General features: G+C 33.0%; 1 protein-coding gene across 5 annotated transcripts; it reads right to left on the bottom strand.

Moving 5' to 3' along the window:
• Positions 1–12,640: 12,640 nt before the first annotated feature.
• On the bottom strand, positions 12,641–19,113 carry LOC145040643 (putative serine/threonine-protein kinase PBL18). 5 transcript variants are annotated; one of them, XM_078988569.1, is made up of 12 exons: positions 18,399–18,536; positions 18,062–18,315; positions 17,385–17,547; positions 16,827–16,936; positions 16,686–16,728; positions 15,985–16,076; positions 15,510–15,558; positions 15,343–15,413; positions 14,633–14,752; positions 13,773–13,861; positions 12,971–13,016; positions 12,641–12,842 (listed from the first exon to the last, which is right to left on the bottom strand). In XM_078988569.1, exons 2-12 carry the CDS (start codon positions 18,293–18,295, stop codon positions 12,813–12,815), a joined length of 1,047 nt encoding a protein of 348 aa, XP_078844695.1. In that variant the 5' UTR covers positions 18,296–18,315; positions 18,399–18,536; the 3' UTR covers positions 12,641–12,812. The 5 variants fall into 5 exon arrangements, with proteins under 5 accessions (XP_078844695.1, XP_078844677.1, XP_078844682.1 ...); XM_078988551.1 differs by having other exon boundaries at positions 18,062–19,113; XM_078988556.1 differs by having other exon boundaries at positions 16,827–16,933; positions 18,062–19,113.
• Positions 19,114–20,034: the final 921 nt, after the last annotated feature.

Here is a 20,034-nt window from a genome sequence, read left to right as displayed (position 1 = left end):
ACTTAGAGTGTTTTGAGCCTAGATCTCTTTAGTTATACGTAAAGTTTGCAACTTTACGTGAGGATTGAGCTTTGGGAGTATGGATCTATGATTTGGAACCCCTGCATGACTCAAAAGCCCTCTGCATGTAAAGGGATTTGAATGGACTCAACGAGTCCTTTGAGTGGACTCGGCGAGTAACATGAAGGTGAGGAGAAACTGGACGAGTGGGATGAACAGCTCATCGAGTCAGATGAAGATTGCCTTGTACTCGGTGAGTCTGTTCTTGGACTCGGTGAGTCAGGTTACGAAACCCCAAACCCTTCAAGTTGAGACTCGAATCAGTGAGTTGGGTGGAGACTCGGTGAGTCGGACAGATCAGGACTCAGAAATCGGTAGACTCGGCGAGTCAAGGCGTGAAAGGAAGGATGCTGAATATATGAACTCGGCGAGTCAGTAGGGTGACTCGGCGAGTAGAGTTGACCTGCACCAAGACTTTGACTTGGACCAGGGTTGACTTGGTTGTCTTTCGGGGGTCAGTTAGGCTCAGTATTGCTTTGATATTGTTAGTTCGGGGAGCAAGGGGAGCAGGAGTTCAGTGAGTTGCTGGGCAGCAGCTAGTGAGATCAACAGCAGGTTCAGCCAGTGCAGGTGAGTTTCCCTTTGTGTGAATGGGTCTAAGGCCACAATGCCGACCCATATAGTTATGAGTAGAAGGCCCGGGGGTTAGCCCTAGGCACAGTATGCTAGTATGACATTCAGGACGAGGTCCATTCATAGCGGGCGGATGCCCAAGGATTTGTTTATATGATAGTTTATACTTGTTGTCTGTGTGATACATGTATGTGCCTGGTAGGGAGGTGAGTGTGGGCGAGGTCCCGTATATCACCAATAGCAAAGTGTGGATGGGGTTCCATATCTCATTAGTAGCAGAACAGGGGCGAGGCCCAAGTTAGGGAAGGAGTGAGAGTGGGCTGGGCCCGTATCTCACTACCAGTAGGAGCGTGGACGGGGTTCCATGACTCATCAGTAGCAGGACATGGGCGAGGCCCAGGATAGGCGAGGCCTCAGGACATAACCAGTTGTATGTGTTTAGTTATGTGTTGTGATATGTTTATGTGTTATTATTTGTTGGAGGGCGAGGCCCTGTGACAGGCGAGGCCTAAGTGAAACAAATCTGTATCCGAGCGGGGCTCGAAGCCAGGCGACGCCTGGAGCGGCGGGGCCGTTGTAGCGGGCGAGGCCCGAGGTAGGGGGCGGGGCCCAAGATAGCGGGCGTAGCCCAGTATGTGCAGTATGTGCTTATGCATGGTATGCGGTAGGGTGGGGAACTCACTAAGCTTCGTGCTTACGATTTTCAGTTTTGGTTTCAGGTACTTCCGGTAGCGGAGGGAAGAGCTCAGGGTGATCGCATGGCACACACCATGATTAGACAACCTGGGAATGTTTACTCTGATAATGAACATGTGTTTTGAAAACTTATACTCAGATTATGTTTTGGAATGATGACTTTGCTTAAAGTAATGTTTTATTAAAAGAAATTTTTGGTCTTAAATTTTGGGTCGTTACACAAAGCCCTTTGCCGATTTCGATCACCACGAAATTCCCAGATCTTTGAGATTCATTGACTATCAATATCATGTTAATCTCGAATTATGTTCATCTCAAATTCAATGACGGGGTCGCCATGGATCACTGAACAGATGGTGAATCGACCATACGAAATCGCATGGTCCCCGGCTCAAGTTACGCTTGAGATTCGCGAGTTCCACATCTTTCTCTACCTATACTCTCAAATTGATGTGCCGGTTAACCATGCGAGCTCCATCAACAAGTTATAAAGAGAATGTGCTACTTTTATGGATAACATAAGATTCACATTAAATAGATTGAGAATTAGCCTTGCAAAATCGCATGGTCCCCGGCTCAAGTTACGCTTGAGATTCGCGAGTTCCATATCATTCTCAACTATATTCTAGATTGATGTGTCGGTTAACCACACGAGCTCCACCAACAGAATATAAAGAGAATGTGCAATTTTCATGGATAATATAAACTCACATTCTATTAATAAAATGGGATTTTGTTTTATACTTGTATTTAGAATGCTTTTAGATTGACCATTATCACTATCAAACCCTTTCGATAACTCCATTCTCAAAATGCAATAGGGCGGTTAGGGTGGTAAGCGCGAAACATATTAAAACCCGACCTCATTGGGAATCAAAGAGACCTCCTTAAACCCTTACATTAGAACGGGTGAGCCTAGTCGAGATAACACTGACAATGTCAAGGTTTAAACACGCGAGGGCGCATGTTATAACTTTCTTATACATATAGTAAACACAATTCTAATATATAAATACAAGGTGTAAATTTAAAGCTCTTTAAATTTAGTTGTCTATTATTAATTCTAATTAATTGCAAGGATGCAATGTAACAATTAATAAATCATGAGGGGTAATATTCAAATTTATAAATCTCTATTACAAATAATATTAAATATTTAAATTCACTATTTAAATAACAAATAAATATTCAAATTCAAATAAACACATTTAAATAATATATATCAATAATAAATATTCAAATTCAAATAAACATATTTAAATAATATTTATTAATTTTGAGATTCAAAAACAATTTAAATTGGGTATTTATCCATATTTAATAAACCGTCAAATTTGAAAAGTGGCAAAAATCTGAAAACCCTAATTCTGTCAAGCTCACGTCATGATCCCCTTGTTCACGTCGTGAGCTACAACTAGGGTTCTTATCGATTATGAATTTTTCATCTAATCTTCTTCCATTAAGTTTCGAACATGTTTTTACAGAAAACATGGATCTAGGGTGAAAGTAACCATGAACCAATGGCTCTGATACCACTTTTGGGTTTTCTACGCATCAAATACACTCTAAAACTAGGCAGTAGAAAAATCGAAACAATGATATACCTAAGTGTACATGCATCCTATGGATCTATGGTTTCATGCTAACTACATCAACCCTAGAAAACTAAAACATAAGTAAGAAAACATACCTCTTACGTAGCCCTTGATCTCCATGCTTGAGATCTTGAATCTCCATGAAGTTGCTTGGATGAAAGGATCCAAACCAGAATCCCTCTAATGGTTTCACACCCAATAACACCAAAAGGTGGAATAAAAATAACTAGGAGAAGGGTCAATTTCACAAACACAAAGGGGTTAGAAATCGTCCCTAAGAAGGGAAGGAAGAAGGGTTGGTGAATACTTCAAGCCAAGGTGACAGGAGGAATGAAATCCCTAAGACCCTATTTATAGTCTTGGATGCCTCCTAGGGTACTTTCCATGTGGGATGGAGGCATAACCACGAAATTTCACTCCTTTCCCATGTGGGATGGAGTGAATTTCATCCAACCCTAATTCCATAAGGGTTCTGGAACATTCCTGATTAACCAACTATCGATTAATGAACATTCAACCCTTTAATTAATTAAACTGTTAACTAATTCCCATAATATATTTCCAAAATATAATTCTAATTAGTTTCTAACTAAATATTAACCATAATAATTAATAAACCAATTTCTCATTTATTTATTCCACTCAATTTGGGTCTTGAGGGCAACCCAAAAGGACCCTACTATTATTAGAAATATTACCAATAGTTAATGACCTTAGACACTATTCCAACATAACCTAACTAATGTAACTAACTAAATTGCACCTAGGCAGTGTACCTAGCAATGTTTTAAAACCCGGGTTGACCCGGCCGGTTCAACCGGTTGGACCGTGACCCGGGGTAGAAGGCGGGTCAATTGAGACCGGTTTTTTGTAAAAATACGAACCGGATCGAACCGGCCGGGTTTCCTCTAAACCGCGGTTCAACCGCTTATGTCGAACCGGTTAAAACCGGATTGACCCGTTTTAATAGGGTTTGGATAGTTGAAAACAACGAGCCGTTTTAATAGGGTTTGGATAGTTGAAAACAAGTAGCAAAGACCAAAACAACGAGCCGTTTGCGGTTTCTTCAATGTTTTTAAATATTTAAGCTTTGTGGACATTAAATTATTGGTTTTATATGTTTATGTATTATGCATGAAAGTAAAAATATATAAAAATAAAGAAAGACCATAAATCGGGTTGACCCGGCGGTTCAACTGGTTGAATCGGTTGACCCGTGAACCGGTCATCATACCGGGTCAACCAAAAACCCGGGTTTTAAAACATTGGTACCTAGTCAAATTATAGAATAGTCGGGTAAGTCGGGTGTCGATCATTGGGAACGATTTTGACTAATTAACCTATCTACTATTAAATTAACCTAATTTTCTAGCAAATATGGGGGTTTTATCTAATTTTGCAAGTTTAGATGAACTTAATCGCTTAGCACAAAATGCAATCACTTACTAAAAACACTCCCGTTTAGTTCGAATTCACTTCTTCTTTATGGTTAGCTAAAAATTATGGATTATCAAAGCTGGTTATCTATTATTATCTTATATTAGTAATTTAAGTCCAAATTTACCAATATTTAACTAATTCATGTAAAACTATGCATAGTCACACTCAATCAAACACATAATCAGTTATGGATTATGAATAGGCTATGTAAGATTTATTATGCAAACATAATTATGGTCATAACTTATGTTCTCCAACACATCTAAATTTAATTACTTCAATCACTTATCTAAGATTGGGTCAATCCTAGCTCTAGCAATTCAATATTCACTAAATCACTAAGTGTCAAGTTCATGTAATTTAATAATCACTAAGCTACACAGAACATGAATTCAAGCAACTAAAGAACCAAATATTAGCATGCTAAGTATTAACAATCAAACACAAGCACAATACCAACAAGTCAAATCCATAATAAATTAAACTAATCCATAAGTTGAAGCTTCATTTAACTAAATAGGAGTAACTAAATTTAGCTACTCGTAGTAGAAATCAAACTCAAACAAATCATAGTCATAAGCATGATTAAAGTACCAAACTAGATTAAGCTAATATGAACTTCTCTTCTCCTTTGGTGTTGAAAGCAAATACCAAACCTCTTTTCCTTCAGAAATCTGTCTCCAGGAACTCTCTCAATCAGCCAAAAGTCTCCAAAATCGTAATGAGCAAGACTATATATAGTTTCTGTTTTTTTCGCACCCACGTCGTGAATGGATGTGTCTCACGACGTGAATATGAGATATATGTGTTGGACAAGGACTCTTCTTCGCGTTGTTTATCTTCTGGAAGATTCGTGCTCACGCCGTGAATCTAGAAACCTCACGACGTGAATATAGCAGATTACGTAAGCTTCCTTCTCTTTTATTCTCTAAGCCTCCAAAGTTCCATGTTTTGTCAAATTTAGTCCTTTTCTCCAAAAAAAAATGCTTCTATTTGGCTGCAAAGTATAATTTAAGCTTATAAGTATCATTATTCAATGCAAATAACCAAAAGATAAATAAAAATGTAAATAAATATTGCCTATAAACATGTATAAATATGTCAATATCAATAATATGGATTATTAATATATTATGAGAATAACATATTAAGGTAAAATCATATTAATTAATTAATATGTTGGTCAAGAATTAATTTAGAACTAATTTAGTGATCAAAAGATATTAATTGAACTTAGGGGACTAGAATTGAAATTATAAGATAATTGAATTATAGGCTATGGGTCATAGGAAAGGAGGTGGATGAAAACAAGAGGGGAAGCCCACTTGAAATCGTCCATGAAGCCTTATTCTGGAAGGATCTATTGGACAGCTTAAGGCTTATGCTATCCAATTAGGGTTTTGACTGAAACCCTAATAGGACACCTATATAAAGAACCCTAGGGCTTAAAATTCCGGCTACCCTTGCTTCCCAGAGATCACAAAGCCGAAATTAAGCCTTCATATCCTCTCTCCACGATCATGCAACTTGCTTTGGTGTTTGTAAGCCATTAGAGGTATTACACTTGTGATACTAAGGTCTAGAAGTTGAAGATTCCTACTACTTGGAAAAGGTAATCATCTAAATCTGATTTTAGTTGTTAGCTTCGAATCTTATATGCTAAATCTAGGGTTTATAGGTTTGGATGATTTGCATGTACAATAGAGAAACCTAGATCCAATGTTTTAGGGTTTTGTATGCGCACATAGGATTGTTCTTATGCTCAAAACCCATCATCTCTCTCTTCTGCAGAAGCATAATACATATCTATGCGACAAGTTTGTGTTGACTTAGCTTGTCTCTCAAGATTGCTACATGAGTTTCAAGTTTCAAACATAACTCCAATTCCTCTTAAATGGGATAACATGGCCGCTATCTATATTTACACAAATCCAGTCTTCCACGAAAGGACCAAACATATAGAATTATACTGCCATTTTGTTCGAGAAAAGCTGCAAGAGGGATTGATTTCACTCATAATTGTTTCAACTCAATGTCAATAAGCAGATATTTTGACCAAAAATCTCTCCTCAACACAACATCAACTTGCAATTTCCAAGCTGCATCTCAATCCTTTCCCTCCAGCTTTAGGGGGGGGGGGGGGGTTAGCTCTGGTTATTTCAGTTAGACGGTTAGAGGGGTATATTAGTCTTTTTTTTGAAAGTTTGTTAAATAGTTGTTAGTCTTAAATGATTGTTAAGCTTATATATATATATATATATTGAAGTTTATACTCTCTAATCAATGAAATAAGTTTACACAGAATCACTTTAATCTCTCTTAATCTTCATCACAACATCTAGTATTTGAATCACTCAAATTCAAAGATAAGAATAAACCCAGAAGGCATTTGAAATAATCAAAATCATGTTTGAAAACCTTAAAAGAAAGATGTGGTGTTGAAATCATGACAAAAATAGAGATAATCAGAGTAAATTCATGTCTAGAAGACCCAAACATTAGTGCCTTTCTCTTTCTCAATTCACTAATTTACTCTCATGATCGAACATCGTTAGCACTTAGCAGCTTCTTATTTGTGTATGAAAAGGTCATGACTTGGCTAGAAGTTTAAACACAAACACACACAGCCGGTAGTCCAGTAACGAGAGTGGCGGCGGATTCCAGCGAGAGAAGAGAGGAACGACAACGAGAGTGTCGATGATGAAATGGTAGATTAGGTTAGGTACGTTTAAGAGTAAATTACACAAATCGTTTCTCATGTAAGTGTCAAAAGATACGTTTAGTCCTTATTTTCAAAAATTAACACACACCTTCTCTCGTTTCTTTAAAACTTTCATGTTCTGTCCCTAACAGATATAAATGACCATATTACTCTTTTCTATTTCGTTTTTCATTTATTTTGTATTCATTTGTTATTTATAATTATTTATTGATTTGTTTATTAATAATAAAAATATTTACTGCCTTTAAAAAAATGACAATGATCCCAAGCACAGGTAGTTAAGCACGTTCGTAAGTTCCCCCTTTTTCTTAAGTAAGCATCCTATTTAACATCACCACCCACACCGGCGACCTGCATCTCTGCCGACTCCAGTACTCCCGGAACTCCAAGAAATCTCTGGCAATACCATCAAACCATCTCTCTCTCTCTCTCTCTCTCTCTCTCTCTCCCCCCCCCCCAAGAAATCTGGTGCACCTGGACAAAAAGAAGAATAGATCAGTATACTTGGACATAAAAGACAATTGAATAGGGGAAGGAGATGGTAACAAAAGGGGATGGCTAGACCCCAAACCCTAAATCGTCTTCGACATTTGAAGAGTCTAAATCGAAACACTAGATCGACGACATGTTCCCTCATCTTTTCCAATATGCATCTGGAAGAGTCATAGTCACCGAAAACCCCTCTTGACCGTATCCATCTTTATGTAGAACTCTCCAGAAACCACCTAACCCCCTCTATGATGCCATTGATCTAGACTTTCCTCCTCTCCCTTTCTGAGTACATCTCTATCAATGACTTAGATTCAAAGAACGATGACGACCTACATGACAGATCTAGTGAAGCTTTTGATCTCAATAAAGATGGATATTTAGATGGTTTCTTTAGAGGTTTAGACAAAGACGTGAAATGGTGGTAGGTGACGACGACATACCATAGGAAGTGAAGATGTTTCCGGTTCAGATATCTGGTGGTAGTGGTGCCTATTAGGGATGAGAATTTGGCATGAAAACCATAACCAAACCGAAAAGTGAACTGAACCAAACTGAATTAGGCCCGAATAAGCTATTCGATTCAATTTTCGGGTATCTAAGGCTTATTCGGTTTTCGGGTTAATCGGTCTGGGTTACCCAAATAAGGTCTTATTGGGTCCAAAAGGACCGAACCAAATATGAAAAGTCACATTTTTCCCCTTGAACGATTGCTTATTCGGTCTTGTGTTCTATCGATCGTTACCCAAAATACTCACGTAATGTTTAATGTTTAACTTATATACTTATAGATAGATTTTTGGGTGTTTTGGATGTTTAATGTTTAGTGTTTAATATGTTGCATAATAACTATATCTTACGATTGTGGTGGTTGGATTTTACATTTTATATATCAAGAATAGTTAATCCGTGTTATTCGTTTTTATCATAGGCTACAAAAGTCATACAAAATAAAATATTTATAATCACATTGTAAATGTTATTTGGGCTATTTGGGTTCGGGTTATTCGGTTCCTTAATCTTCTTGAACATGTTATTTGGGTTATCCGGGCTGGAACCGAACCGAACCAAATAATACCCGAACTGAACCGAACCCCTGTTGCTTATTTGGTTCGGTTTTCGGTTCATACAATTACCCTTATTCGGTTTTCGGTTTATTCGGGTTCGGTTCGGTTCGGTTCTGACCCGAATAACATCCCTAGTGCCTATTTCCAATGATTTCATAGAGAAAAAAGAGAGAGATAAACAAAGAGTCATTACGTGAACAGCGAAGACATATTTCTTTTGTTTTTCAAAATTAATAATAACAATAATATTAACAGTAAATTAATTGAAAAAAAAATTACACAAAGGCCTTATGGTCATATCAGATCTAGCATGGATTAAGATCGAAACAAATCAGGAACGAAGCCTGCAAGTTTTAAGCAAATGATGGACGATCCGAATTAATTTTTGAAAATAGGGACTGAAATGTTTATGATGATAACTAAAATGTTTATGATTTATTATTTATGTTTTATAATAAAAAAAAAATAACTATTAAAATAACGACTGAACATGTCTTTTGGCATTTGAACAATGGACGATTCGTTTAATTTACTCTAATTTAAAGATCCTCTTTTTTAGGTGGGGTAAGAGGAATTAATTAATCTAACCATTTTTAATGTGTATTTTTTAAAGAAAAATAGCTCTTTTTTTTTGGCAAAAATAACCACTTTGTCCGGAATGGGGTATTCCAGACCAAGAAAAAAAACATTTTTTTTACTAATTCTGTAATGACATTCCATATTCCGGACTAAAATTTCGGATTTTGAACAAAAAAAAAAAAAAAAAAAAAAAACTCTGGAATTCCAAGAACAAATTTGAATCCAAAGAATAATTCCGGAATTTCGCGAAAAAAAAAATCATTTTTTTACTTAAATTTAACAAAAGGTTTAAAAAAAAAACATATTAATGTGAACTATATACGATATTGGTGTATAAAATTAGATATTTTATTGAGAAACGATTACATTAAGCATTTTGAAATGCAGTATGTGAAATCACAAAATAAAATAAAAAATTTCTTTGAAAATTAAATTTAAAAAAAATATAAATTAAATTAAAAAATAAACTCCGGAATATGAAAGTATTTCGGAATTAAGCATTCTAAAGAAAGTGATTATTTTTAAAACTGAAAAAATATTGTTATTTTTCTTTGAAAACCTCTTTTATAATGGTTAGGTTACACAATTTCCCTTTTTTTTGTATCGTGCTTGCTTTAAATAAAAAAGTAAATTAGATTTTAGTCCCCATGGTTAAGTCCTTTTAAAGATCCTATGAAGGTTTTTTTTAGTTTTAAGGTTCATCAGCCAAACAAAAGTTATTTGTCATGTTTTCGATTCTTAGACCGTTAGACTTAACGAATCATTCATTTAGTTCATGAAAATGATTATTTTGCCTTTTGTATTTTTGTTCTTTTTCATCCACTTACCATGTTCAAGAACACTAAAATATCTAAACCATAAATCTTAAAGGCTTTAACATCTAAACCAAAAATCTACGAATTAATAATCATTATCACTAAAAAAAAAAAAAAAAAAAAAAAAACTTGCAGCATAAGTTTAGACGTTTCAACCTTATTTTTAGTAATACCATTTTATCATCAAGTATGTTATAATGTTAATAGGGTATTATGCGTCTATTGTGTAAGTTAAGGATTTTTGGAGTTGACGGAATGTTAAAACGTACATAAGGTATGGCAGAAACTGTTAAGTATATTACTATTATAATTTGATAAAGTTGGTGTAATTGGGATAAAATTTTCACCTTTGATTTGAGAGAAAAGATTAAGGTGTAAGTTTTATAATTATTACAATTATTTGAAATTTTCTAATACAAAGTAATAACTAGGTAAAAGTATGTAAACCGAATTAAACTCGTAGTGGTTTCTTTAAGTTCGACCAAGAGAGAGGATGGGGGGCAAGGGGCTATTTGTTGCTTTCAAAGGAAGGTGTAAGATATTTTGCAACAAATTATTTTTATGGTGGGTTTGATGGAGGTAAGAAATTCTAACACCCCTCACTATAGCCTCATTTAAAATTACATTATACTTTGAAACAAATTTTTTTTTTTCATAACTTCAACAAGAAATATCAAATATTGTAAAACATCTTCAATATTGTTGGGAAGATTAGAGTTTGTGGTGGAGATCTGGATACCAACTTGGATCGTGATATCACTTTCCGAACTGATATTTCTACCCTATGTTTAGGTTACAAGAAATTCAGCCTAAGATATAAATTAAATTAAAAAATAAACTCCGGAATATGAAAGTATTTCGGAATTAAGCATTCTAAAGAAAGTGATTATTTTTAAAACTGAAAAAATATTGTTATTTTTCTTTGAAAACATATTTTATAATGGTTAGGTTACACAATTTCCCTTTTTTTTGTATCGTGCTTGCTTTAAATAAAAAAGTAAATTAGATTTTAGTCCCCATGGTTAAGTCCTTTTAAAGATCCTATGAAGGTTTTTTTTTAGTTTTAACGTTCATCAGCCAAACAAAAGTTATTTGTCATGTTTTCGATTCTTAGACCGTTAGACTTAACGAATCATTCATTTAGTTCATGAAAATGATTATTTTGCCTTTTGTCTTTTTGTTCTTTTTCATCCACTTACCATGTTCAAGAACACTAAAATATCTAAACCATAAATCTTAAAGGCTTTAACATCTAAACCAAAAATCTACGAATTAATAATCATTATCACTAAAAAAAAAAAAAAAAAAAAAAAAAAAAAAAAAAAAAAAAACTTGCAGCATAAGTTTAGACGTTTCAACCTTATTTTTAGTAATACCATTTTATCATCAAGTATGTTATAATGTTAATAGGGTATTATGCGTCTATTGTGTAAGTTAAGGATTTTTGGAGTTGACGGAATGTTAAAACGTACATAAGGTATGGCAGAAACTGTTAAGTATATTACTATTATAATTTGATAAAGTTGGTGTAATTGGGATAAAATTTTCACCTTTGATTTGAGAGAAAAGATTAAGGTGTAAGTTTTATAATTATTACAATTATTTGAAATTTTCTAATACAAAGTAATAACTAGGTAAAAGTTTCTTTAAGTTCGACCAAGAGAGAGGATGGGGGGCAAGGGGCTATTTGTTGCTTTCAAAGGAAGGTGTAAGATATTTTGCAACAAATTATTTTTATGGTGGGTTTGATGGAGGTAAGAAATTCTAACACCCCTCACTATAGCCTCATTTAAAATTACATTATACTTTGAAACAAATTTTTTTTTCATAACTTCAACAAGAAATATCAAATATTGTAAAACATCTTCAATATTGTTGGGAAGATTAGAGTTTGTGGTGGAGATCTGGATACCAACTTGGATCGTGATATCAATTTCCGAACTGATATTTCTACCCTATGTCTGAGTTACAAGAAATTCAGCCTAGGATAATCCAAGTGGATACTTACGTTTCTAAACACAGAAAACATAAGCCAATATGCTAAAGGATTCTGTGAATGTGTGATGAAAAACGAGAGCTAAAGAACGTAACCCCTTCTGGAAAGGAAGAGTTGTTTATATATTAAACACGATTAGGGTTTCATTAGGGTTGGGTCGTCATTAGTTGCTTTGGAAGCAAGTAATATTAAACCGGATTAGGGTTACCAAAACTAACGAGTTTCGTTAGTTTTACCATAATCACCCTCAAAAAATTGAGTTTTCCATTATGTTCCCACATGCAAAATTCGATGAGGTTTTGGGATCAAGCGGGACCCCAGCCAGGGGCTCTACCCCTTGGATCCCGCTAGAGGCGCTGCCCGTAGACCCTGCCAAAGGGGCGCTACCGCTTTGGAAACCCCGGACCCGAGGGCGCTGCTCGCGGACTCCCGACTAGTCGTTGAACCGGCTTCTGACTCGATCTTATACATACGTGCACTCCTCACAACCTCGTACATATATTAGAATATAAATTATGAAGCCCTTAGCTCATATGTTAGTTCTAGTTACTTAAAATGACATGGTGACACTAAAATCACCAACAAATATTTGGTCGGTTTGTCAATAATAACGCCAAAAGTAAGTATTTTATTAACTTTTAGATCAATACACCATTGTTTTCACTCTCACTCATTGATTACAATCTAAACCGCAAAACCTTCTAAAAGTGTCTTCTTGTTCTTTACTTCATTTCTACAAAGAATATATAATACTTGTGTCTATATCGAAGAATAAAAGTTTCATGTTGCATTCCTTCTTTCATCCAATACCTATTTCAGGAAAAAAAAAAAAAAAAATGTGTTAAATAAATTTCCCTTTTTGAAAACTCAATATAGAACCATATAGAAATTGTCAAAATTGGGCAAAAATTTTAGAATGATAAGGACTTGAAAGATACCTTTCTTTGGAACATTCTCATTGTGAGCACCAGTGTATCTCGCATTCTGAAAATTGAAAGAGTTAAATACAAGAAATAGCAATGTACCTGTTATTGATTAATGTATTATAACATTTTACTTTCATTTCTTGCTATTATAGTTTTGTACTTTGAAAAAATATACTCAATATAACAATGTCATCTAAATACAAAACGCTTTTCAATGCTATAGTTGAATAGATTTCTCAAAGTACAATGCCGTAATAAGGAAAAAAAAGTACAATGTTATATTCGGGTTTAAAAGTACAATACTTAATAAGATATAAGCTGAAAGTATAACACTATAATAGAAAGAAATGAAAGTAGGATGTGGTAATATAAAAATAAATGTAAGTACGTTACTATTTCTTGCATTTAGCCCCAAAAAATACAATAGAATGATATCTTGTTGACAACAAAAAGATTGGTCCATTAACCAAATCACCCAACAAATCGTTGAATTTAGCAAGACCAAGTATTAAAGTTGAAGCGAAAAGATAGTACAGTTTGACTTTTGAGGTCAAAATGTATGTAACAATACTTCCAAATTCAAATTTTGACATGCATCTGTCACAAACTTGCATCAACATATTCTTTATTTGTAGTAGTTGTCATAAGGATTAGTACAGGCATGAATTCTGCCTTGAAACTATAAAAAATGACATCAATTTTGAATCTCAAAAGAAGTTTGTTTGACCTGAAAAGTCAAAGAGTACTATATCTTTGTAATATGTAAAAAAAACTAACTCACTAAGTAAATAAGAACAAGAGGTAAATATTTTACCGAGCATCCTGGAAAGTATTAAAAGGATGTGAAGAACCATCCGAATATGTCAACACAAATTGTGTAGGAAGACCTGAAGGGATCTTTATCTACAAAATCATTATAAGAAAGAGATGACCATTATCAAAATTATAAAGAAGCTTTTTAAGGATTTTTTTTCAATGATAATGGCTGATAGGGGCATTTACGTCCTTTGCACAAACAAGAAATTAAGATTGAGTCTCGATCCCCTGTTTTCCACCTTTTTGGGTGAGACAAAAATGTGCAATTTTTAATTTGCTTCGATCACAAGTTTTAAAATTTAATACTCCATCTTTCCCATGAGAAGTCCAACAATCTCTATTTTTAGAAACTTTCCAAAAAGTTACAAAAAATCAAGATTTCCTATTTTTTTCATTGTTGAAGGGTATTTTAGTCATTCGACTAATAATTAAGTAGGTATCCAAAAATTCAATTATTAAATTTGTAAATGTATTTTTTTCAACAAGTTAAAAATTTAAATGCCATCAAAATCGCTTATTCAATTTCCCTTCAAGAAAGGATGATTTGCTTGCAAGTTGCAATTGAAACCAAATATGTTTAGGAAGTCAATATTAAAATACATCCCTAAATTTATATGCCAAATCAAACTCATATTCATGTCTATATAAAAAAAAGAAAAATTAAATATCCTCCTACATATCCTCCTACACATCCTAAATTGTGACATGTGTCAGACAAATGTATTAAAATATTATTATTTTCATTAAATATAACACATGTCATCATTTAAGATGGGTAGTAGGATATGTAGAAAGAAATTGTAGGAGGATATTTAATTTCACATAAAAAAAAAAAAATGAATGTTTTATTTCACATACCGATACATCATTGGTATATTCCCCTTGGATGAAAATTTCTTGTGTCCGATTGATCTTTACTTGGTAGTTTGATCGCCTTAAAGTGAAAGTTGTTTGCTCCCGATTCTCGGAAGAATCCATCTGCAAAAAAGTCTCAAGTTTTATGAGCCTTAACAAAATAAATTTTAAGCGTAAATTGGTCATATCATTCCAATTTCGCAAGTCAGAAACTCAGAATTGTCTTACAAACGTTCTAGTTCAAAAAGTATATGGATAAATGATTTATAAAAAGTATTTAAGAAAACAAGGTTAGGAAAAATATTATGGGTTAAATGCAAAAAATACTTTCATTTCTTCCTAACAAAACATTGTAGTTTGAAAAAATTACCAATTATAGCAATGCAATAAATATACAAAACATTTTTCAATGCTAAAATTGGGTAGATTTTAGAAAGTATAATCCCCTAATGAGAAATAAAAAATAAAAAAAAAATGGAAGTAGAATGCTATGATTCTGTTGAATTTTTGACGTACAATAATACTCCTTGATAACAAAAAATGTGAAAGTACAATATTGTAATGGAAATAAATGAAAGCAGGAATTTAGATATTATGATAACACAAATAAATAAAAGCACGTTATTTCTTGAATTAAGTTCAAAACTGAAATGAGGGCAAATTTGTAAAAAGTGAGGGGTTAATGTCAATAAGAAAAAAGAAAATTAATTTACCAGAAGCAAAATACTAAATGATGCTTGACCAGCTGCCATATATTTGTCTATCTCTTCTTGCATTTCTGGATCTGTGAATTATCATATTTCAAAAGATTAAAAACTCCCTTTTTAATAAATTATTCATGAAGATTACCAATTTAACCTTGTTAACAAGGTTAACTTACCACAGATTATCTTGTTTTGCTCATTGGCAAAAAGTCGGACTATTTCCCCCTGACAACAACAAAGTTTCTCAAAATTTTAGATTATCATATTGAAAATATAGTTTTTTAATAATATGTATTGTATTATTATTTATAAAAATTAAAACAGAATCAGCAAAAATGTATTGGGGCTCAAGCTCAACCCAAAACTCCAAAATAAAAAAGTACGATTGTATATTAAAATATAAAGAATTAACAACTTAAATTACCATATCACATATATAACGTTGTATGTTGATTGAAATATCTAATTAAAAAGAAAACTTGATGATTATATCAACTTAATAGAAGGTTACTTTTTCATTTAGTTTTGTGCCATTGAAAATAATTTATTATTCTTTAACTATTTTATATCATATTATATATCCAGCTAAAAAAAATTAAAAGTTGGAATAGATTTTGAATTTAAAAATTATAGATTTGAATATTTTTTTACCTGACGACCATGATCATCCATTGGTATGCATTCAACAGCAATAAGTTTATCAACATCATCAGCTGTAACTATATACTCTGGACTTGTGGCTCCTGAGAATTTGGAATGAATTACCTTTTTACCCTTTAAGAAAAAGGATTAAATGCAAGAAGCAGAAATGTAATTTCATTGTTTCGTATGATAGCGTCCTACTTTCATTTCTTTCTATTAAAAGTTGAAACATTGTACTTTAAAATTTGTAACGAATTATAACAATGTCATACATATACAACGCAATTTTCAAAGCTACAATTAGGTAGATTTTTATATGTACAATGTTGTAATGGAAAAGTAAGATACTATATTACATGAGAATTGAGCAATGAATTACCAATCATGCGTCAATGGGTGTGCATTAGAAATTTCTTACACTTTCAAAAATAGTTTAAATGCAATAGCAAAAAAATTGAGTATATTTTTTTAAAGTATAATACCTTAATAAGAAAATAATTGAAAGTACAATGCTACACTTGCATAGATTCTTCGGAGTACAATAATGTAATAGAATAAATGCAAATATGTTGCTATTTCATGCGTTTAGCCTTTAGGAAAATACACACTTAGTGTAATAAATATGAATAATACATATATGGGTCCATCTCTCCTATTTTCCTTTACTATTTTTTGCATTTTGTCAAATAAAACTAGTTTTATATACTTACCCTCAATGTACTCCAAAGTAACATCTCGATGGTAATGAACCCACTGAAATACATGCAAATACATTATAAATATATACAAATATCAATCTCTTCATGGTTAACGTTATATTTTATATTCAAATTCTTGAAACTTATATATACCTGAAACATGCATTGTGAGGTCCCATGCAATGGAAATCCACACACTAGAAGTTTACCTCCAGGTTTAGCATCCCCAATTATTTGGAACTCTTTTATTCCCGGGCTATCTTCTATTGGAAAACATATATATATATATATATATATATATATATATATATATATATATATATAGTAATTTCATCAAGGTTTTAATGCAAGAAATAGCAATGCACTTTCATTGATATGTTTATTATAGCATCATATTTTCAATTCTTCCTATTATAGCAATGTGGTTTAAAAAATACATCCAACTATAGCAATGTCATCCAACTTCAAAGCAATTCTCACTGCTAGAATAAAAAAATTAAAAAATTAAAAAAAAAAAAAAAAAAGAACATAAAGGTACAATGCCATAAATTTGGTAAATTTTCCTAAGTACAATACCTTAATATGAAAACTTTGAAATCACAATGTTGTATTGGAAAGATGAATTTAGGATGTTGTAATACACAAATATATGAAAGTGCATTGCTATTTTAAATATCTTGCATTTAATGCTTTCATAATTGTGTTTGTTACCTTCTAAGTATGAATTACCTCGATCATTAGATCTATCACTATTCACCCTATTAGAGAACAAAAAGAGATTTTTCATTACAGAAAAAAATACTTTGGAAGTACGATGCATCAAGTTATTCTTTTCTCTATGGTCTCTTTCAGCTTGTGAAAATCGTTGCTGACCCTGCAAGAAAAAGAAATAAATAAATATTTTATGCATAAAACTATAAATGAAATGATTGCAACTTAATGCCAAAAGAAATTCTCATGGCTATTAATTATAATATAGGGGGAGATGATAGTATAAGCTTAAACATAATCATGCCTAAACAAGCTAAATGAGTAAAAAGTTAAAGAGAATAATCCAAAATGCAAAAAAATGGCAACCTACTTTCATTTATATGTGTATAATAGCATCATAATTTTATTTCTTTCTCTTACAAACTATACTTCTAATCTTTTTCTAATCGAGGCATTGTATAATGAAATCTATAAAATCATAACATTATACTTTTAAAATTTCTTATGACAAATCTTTAACCTAATTTTCCAAGAACAACAACTTACGATTATACTTAACAATGCCTCAATGTTCATTCATTACAACATCATACTTCAAAATTCTACAAAATTATAACATTCACATTTTCTTTCTTAGAAAATATCTTCAACCTAAATTTCAGGGAACAATAACTTACGATTTGAAATTCCAACGAGATTTGTAGTTGTTTGATAACCACTGCCATTGTTGGACGTTGTTTCCGATCCATACTGAGGCACTGATAAGCAATCTTTCTGAATGTTTGCAATGAATTTGGTTTTGCTTGTTTCCGTATTTCAGGAAAAATGATTTCATCTATGTTTCTTTCTTTATAACGAAGTGTGACCAAGTGAGATAAGAACCTACGTTCATCATCATATTTTCTAATCATTGCTGGCCTTCCACATAACACTTCAAACAATATCACACCAAAAGAATACACATCAGATTCTTTTGTAAGTACTCCTGTTGATACATATAATGGATCAACGTACCCTAATGTCCCAACTGCATTGGTGACAAGAAAAGTAAACTCCTGGTTTGTGGGGCCTATTTTAGACAACCCAAAATCAGAAATCTTTGCATTCCAATTCTCATCCAACAAAACATTTGAGCTCTTTATGTCGCGATGTAGCACCCTGTGCCCCTCTCCTACATCGTTATGCAGGTAATATAGTCCTCGAGCAGCACCAAGACATATATGAATCCTTTGCGCCCATGTAAGATGATCAGTGGCTAAGTGATTATCGAGGCTTCCATGAATCTCATGATTATACACAATGATCTTTTCATCACCTTCATCACAGAATCCAACAAGAGAGACGAGATTCTCGTGTTTGTAACTTGAGAGCATCACGATCTCCATCAAAAACTCTTTTTCTCCCTGCCCGCACTTCACATCTAACCTTTTTACAGCGACGGTGGTGGATGGCCTGGTGGAAGAGGCGGGGATGACTGGGAGTTGACCCTTGTACACCCTCCCAAATCCACCATGACCGATGACGTTACAGTCGGAAAAGTTTTCTGTGGCTAATTTGATGGCTTCAAGTGGAATTTTAAGGTGGTTGAATTCCGGAATAAGAGACATACTAGATATTATTAAATATTGAGAAGATGATTGGAGTGTTGACACGCAGATAAGAAAGAACAGAACAGCAGGAAAGATATTTGTTGAATATGTAAATGATTTTCTTTCGAGACATTCAGAACTAAAATTGACGAATAGAGTCGGTTGACGTTGACCAAAACATTTAAGAAAAATAAAGCCTCGAAAAGACCGTCCACGTTCCAATCAAATCGTCCCACACGGAAAACAAGTCGGCCTTTAATTTTTTTTTCTTCTAAATATCTAACTAATATTTATAAAGAGAATTAAAATTATTAAATTGTCTCCTGTCTACACAATAAAATCAAAAGTCACCCTTCTTCCATCTCATTTTTATTTTAAATAATATATATAACCGGAAAATACAAATATTATATAATCTACTACTAAACTAACACCTAATATCACATATATTTACCACGGGATTTGAACCCTCGAACTTAAAGAGGGAGAACATCACCTGATACCGCTCGGTTTGGTGTGTGTGTGTGTGTGTGTATATATATATATATATATATATATTACTGAGGTACCCGCGCGATACAACAGTGTCGAATAGTTCCTTTCGGCGAATAGTTCTTAGGGCGATTACAAAGTTCAAGTCCGGACCTATTTTGCAGAAATTGGTGGACCTTGGACCAGACATGTTCAAGTGAAGGTCCAAATATTCACCCTAACCTAGACTTGGTCACAATATTTTTTATACCTTTTGATTTTTTTATCATAATTTTTGATGTTTATTTTTATCAATGTTTCATCCATTTATATTTGTGTAATAAGTTAATATTTTATTTATCTTCTTTGTGTTATTTTTTTATATGTTAAATTACATTATTATAAAGACATGGTCAATAAATAATAACATAAAACATTAAACAAAACAAATTTTCTATTTTGATAATAATAAACAAAATCAAATTAAAAAATGCATGAAATGTAGAGTACTACTACTACTAATAATAATAATAATAATAATAATAATAAAGTCAATGATATATATATATATATATATATATATATATAAA

This window comes from Lactuca saligna, chromosome 1 (genome assembly GCF_052625555.1).
Source record: "Lactuca saligna cultivar CGN05327 chromosome 1, ASM5262555v1, whole genome shotgun sequence".
Classification (NCBI taxonomy): domain Eukaryota; kingdom Viridiplantae; phylum Streptophyta; class Magnoliopsida; order Asterales; family Asteraceae; genus Lactuca; species Lactuca saligna.
This window is presented reverse-complemented; position numbering and strand designations above follow the sequence as displayed.

Excerpts from the sequence above, each read along its gene's own strand:
- LOC145040643 (XM_078988551.1), bottom strand. The coding sequence starts at position 18,991 with ATGTCTCTTATTCCGGAATTCAACCACCTTAAAATTCCACTTGAAGCC. Across the intron at positions 16,937-17,384 it reads AGGTAATTCATACTTAGAAG|AAGATAGCCCGGGAATAAAA; the intron begins GTAACAAACACA and ends GTTTTCCAATAG. Across the intron at positions 13,862-14,632 it reads AATATACCAATGATGTATCG|ATAAAGATCCCTTCAGGTCT; the intron begins GTATGTGAAATA and ends ATGATTTTGTAG.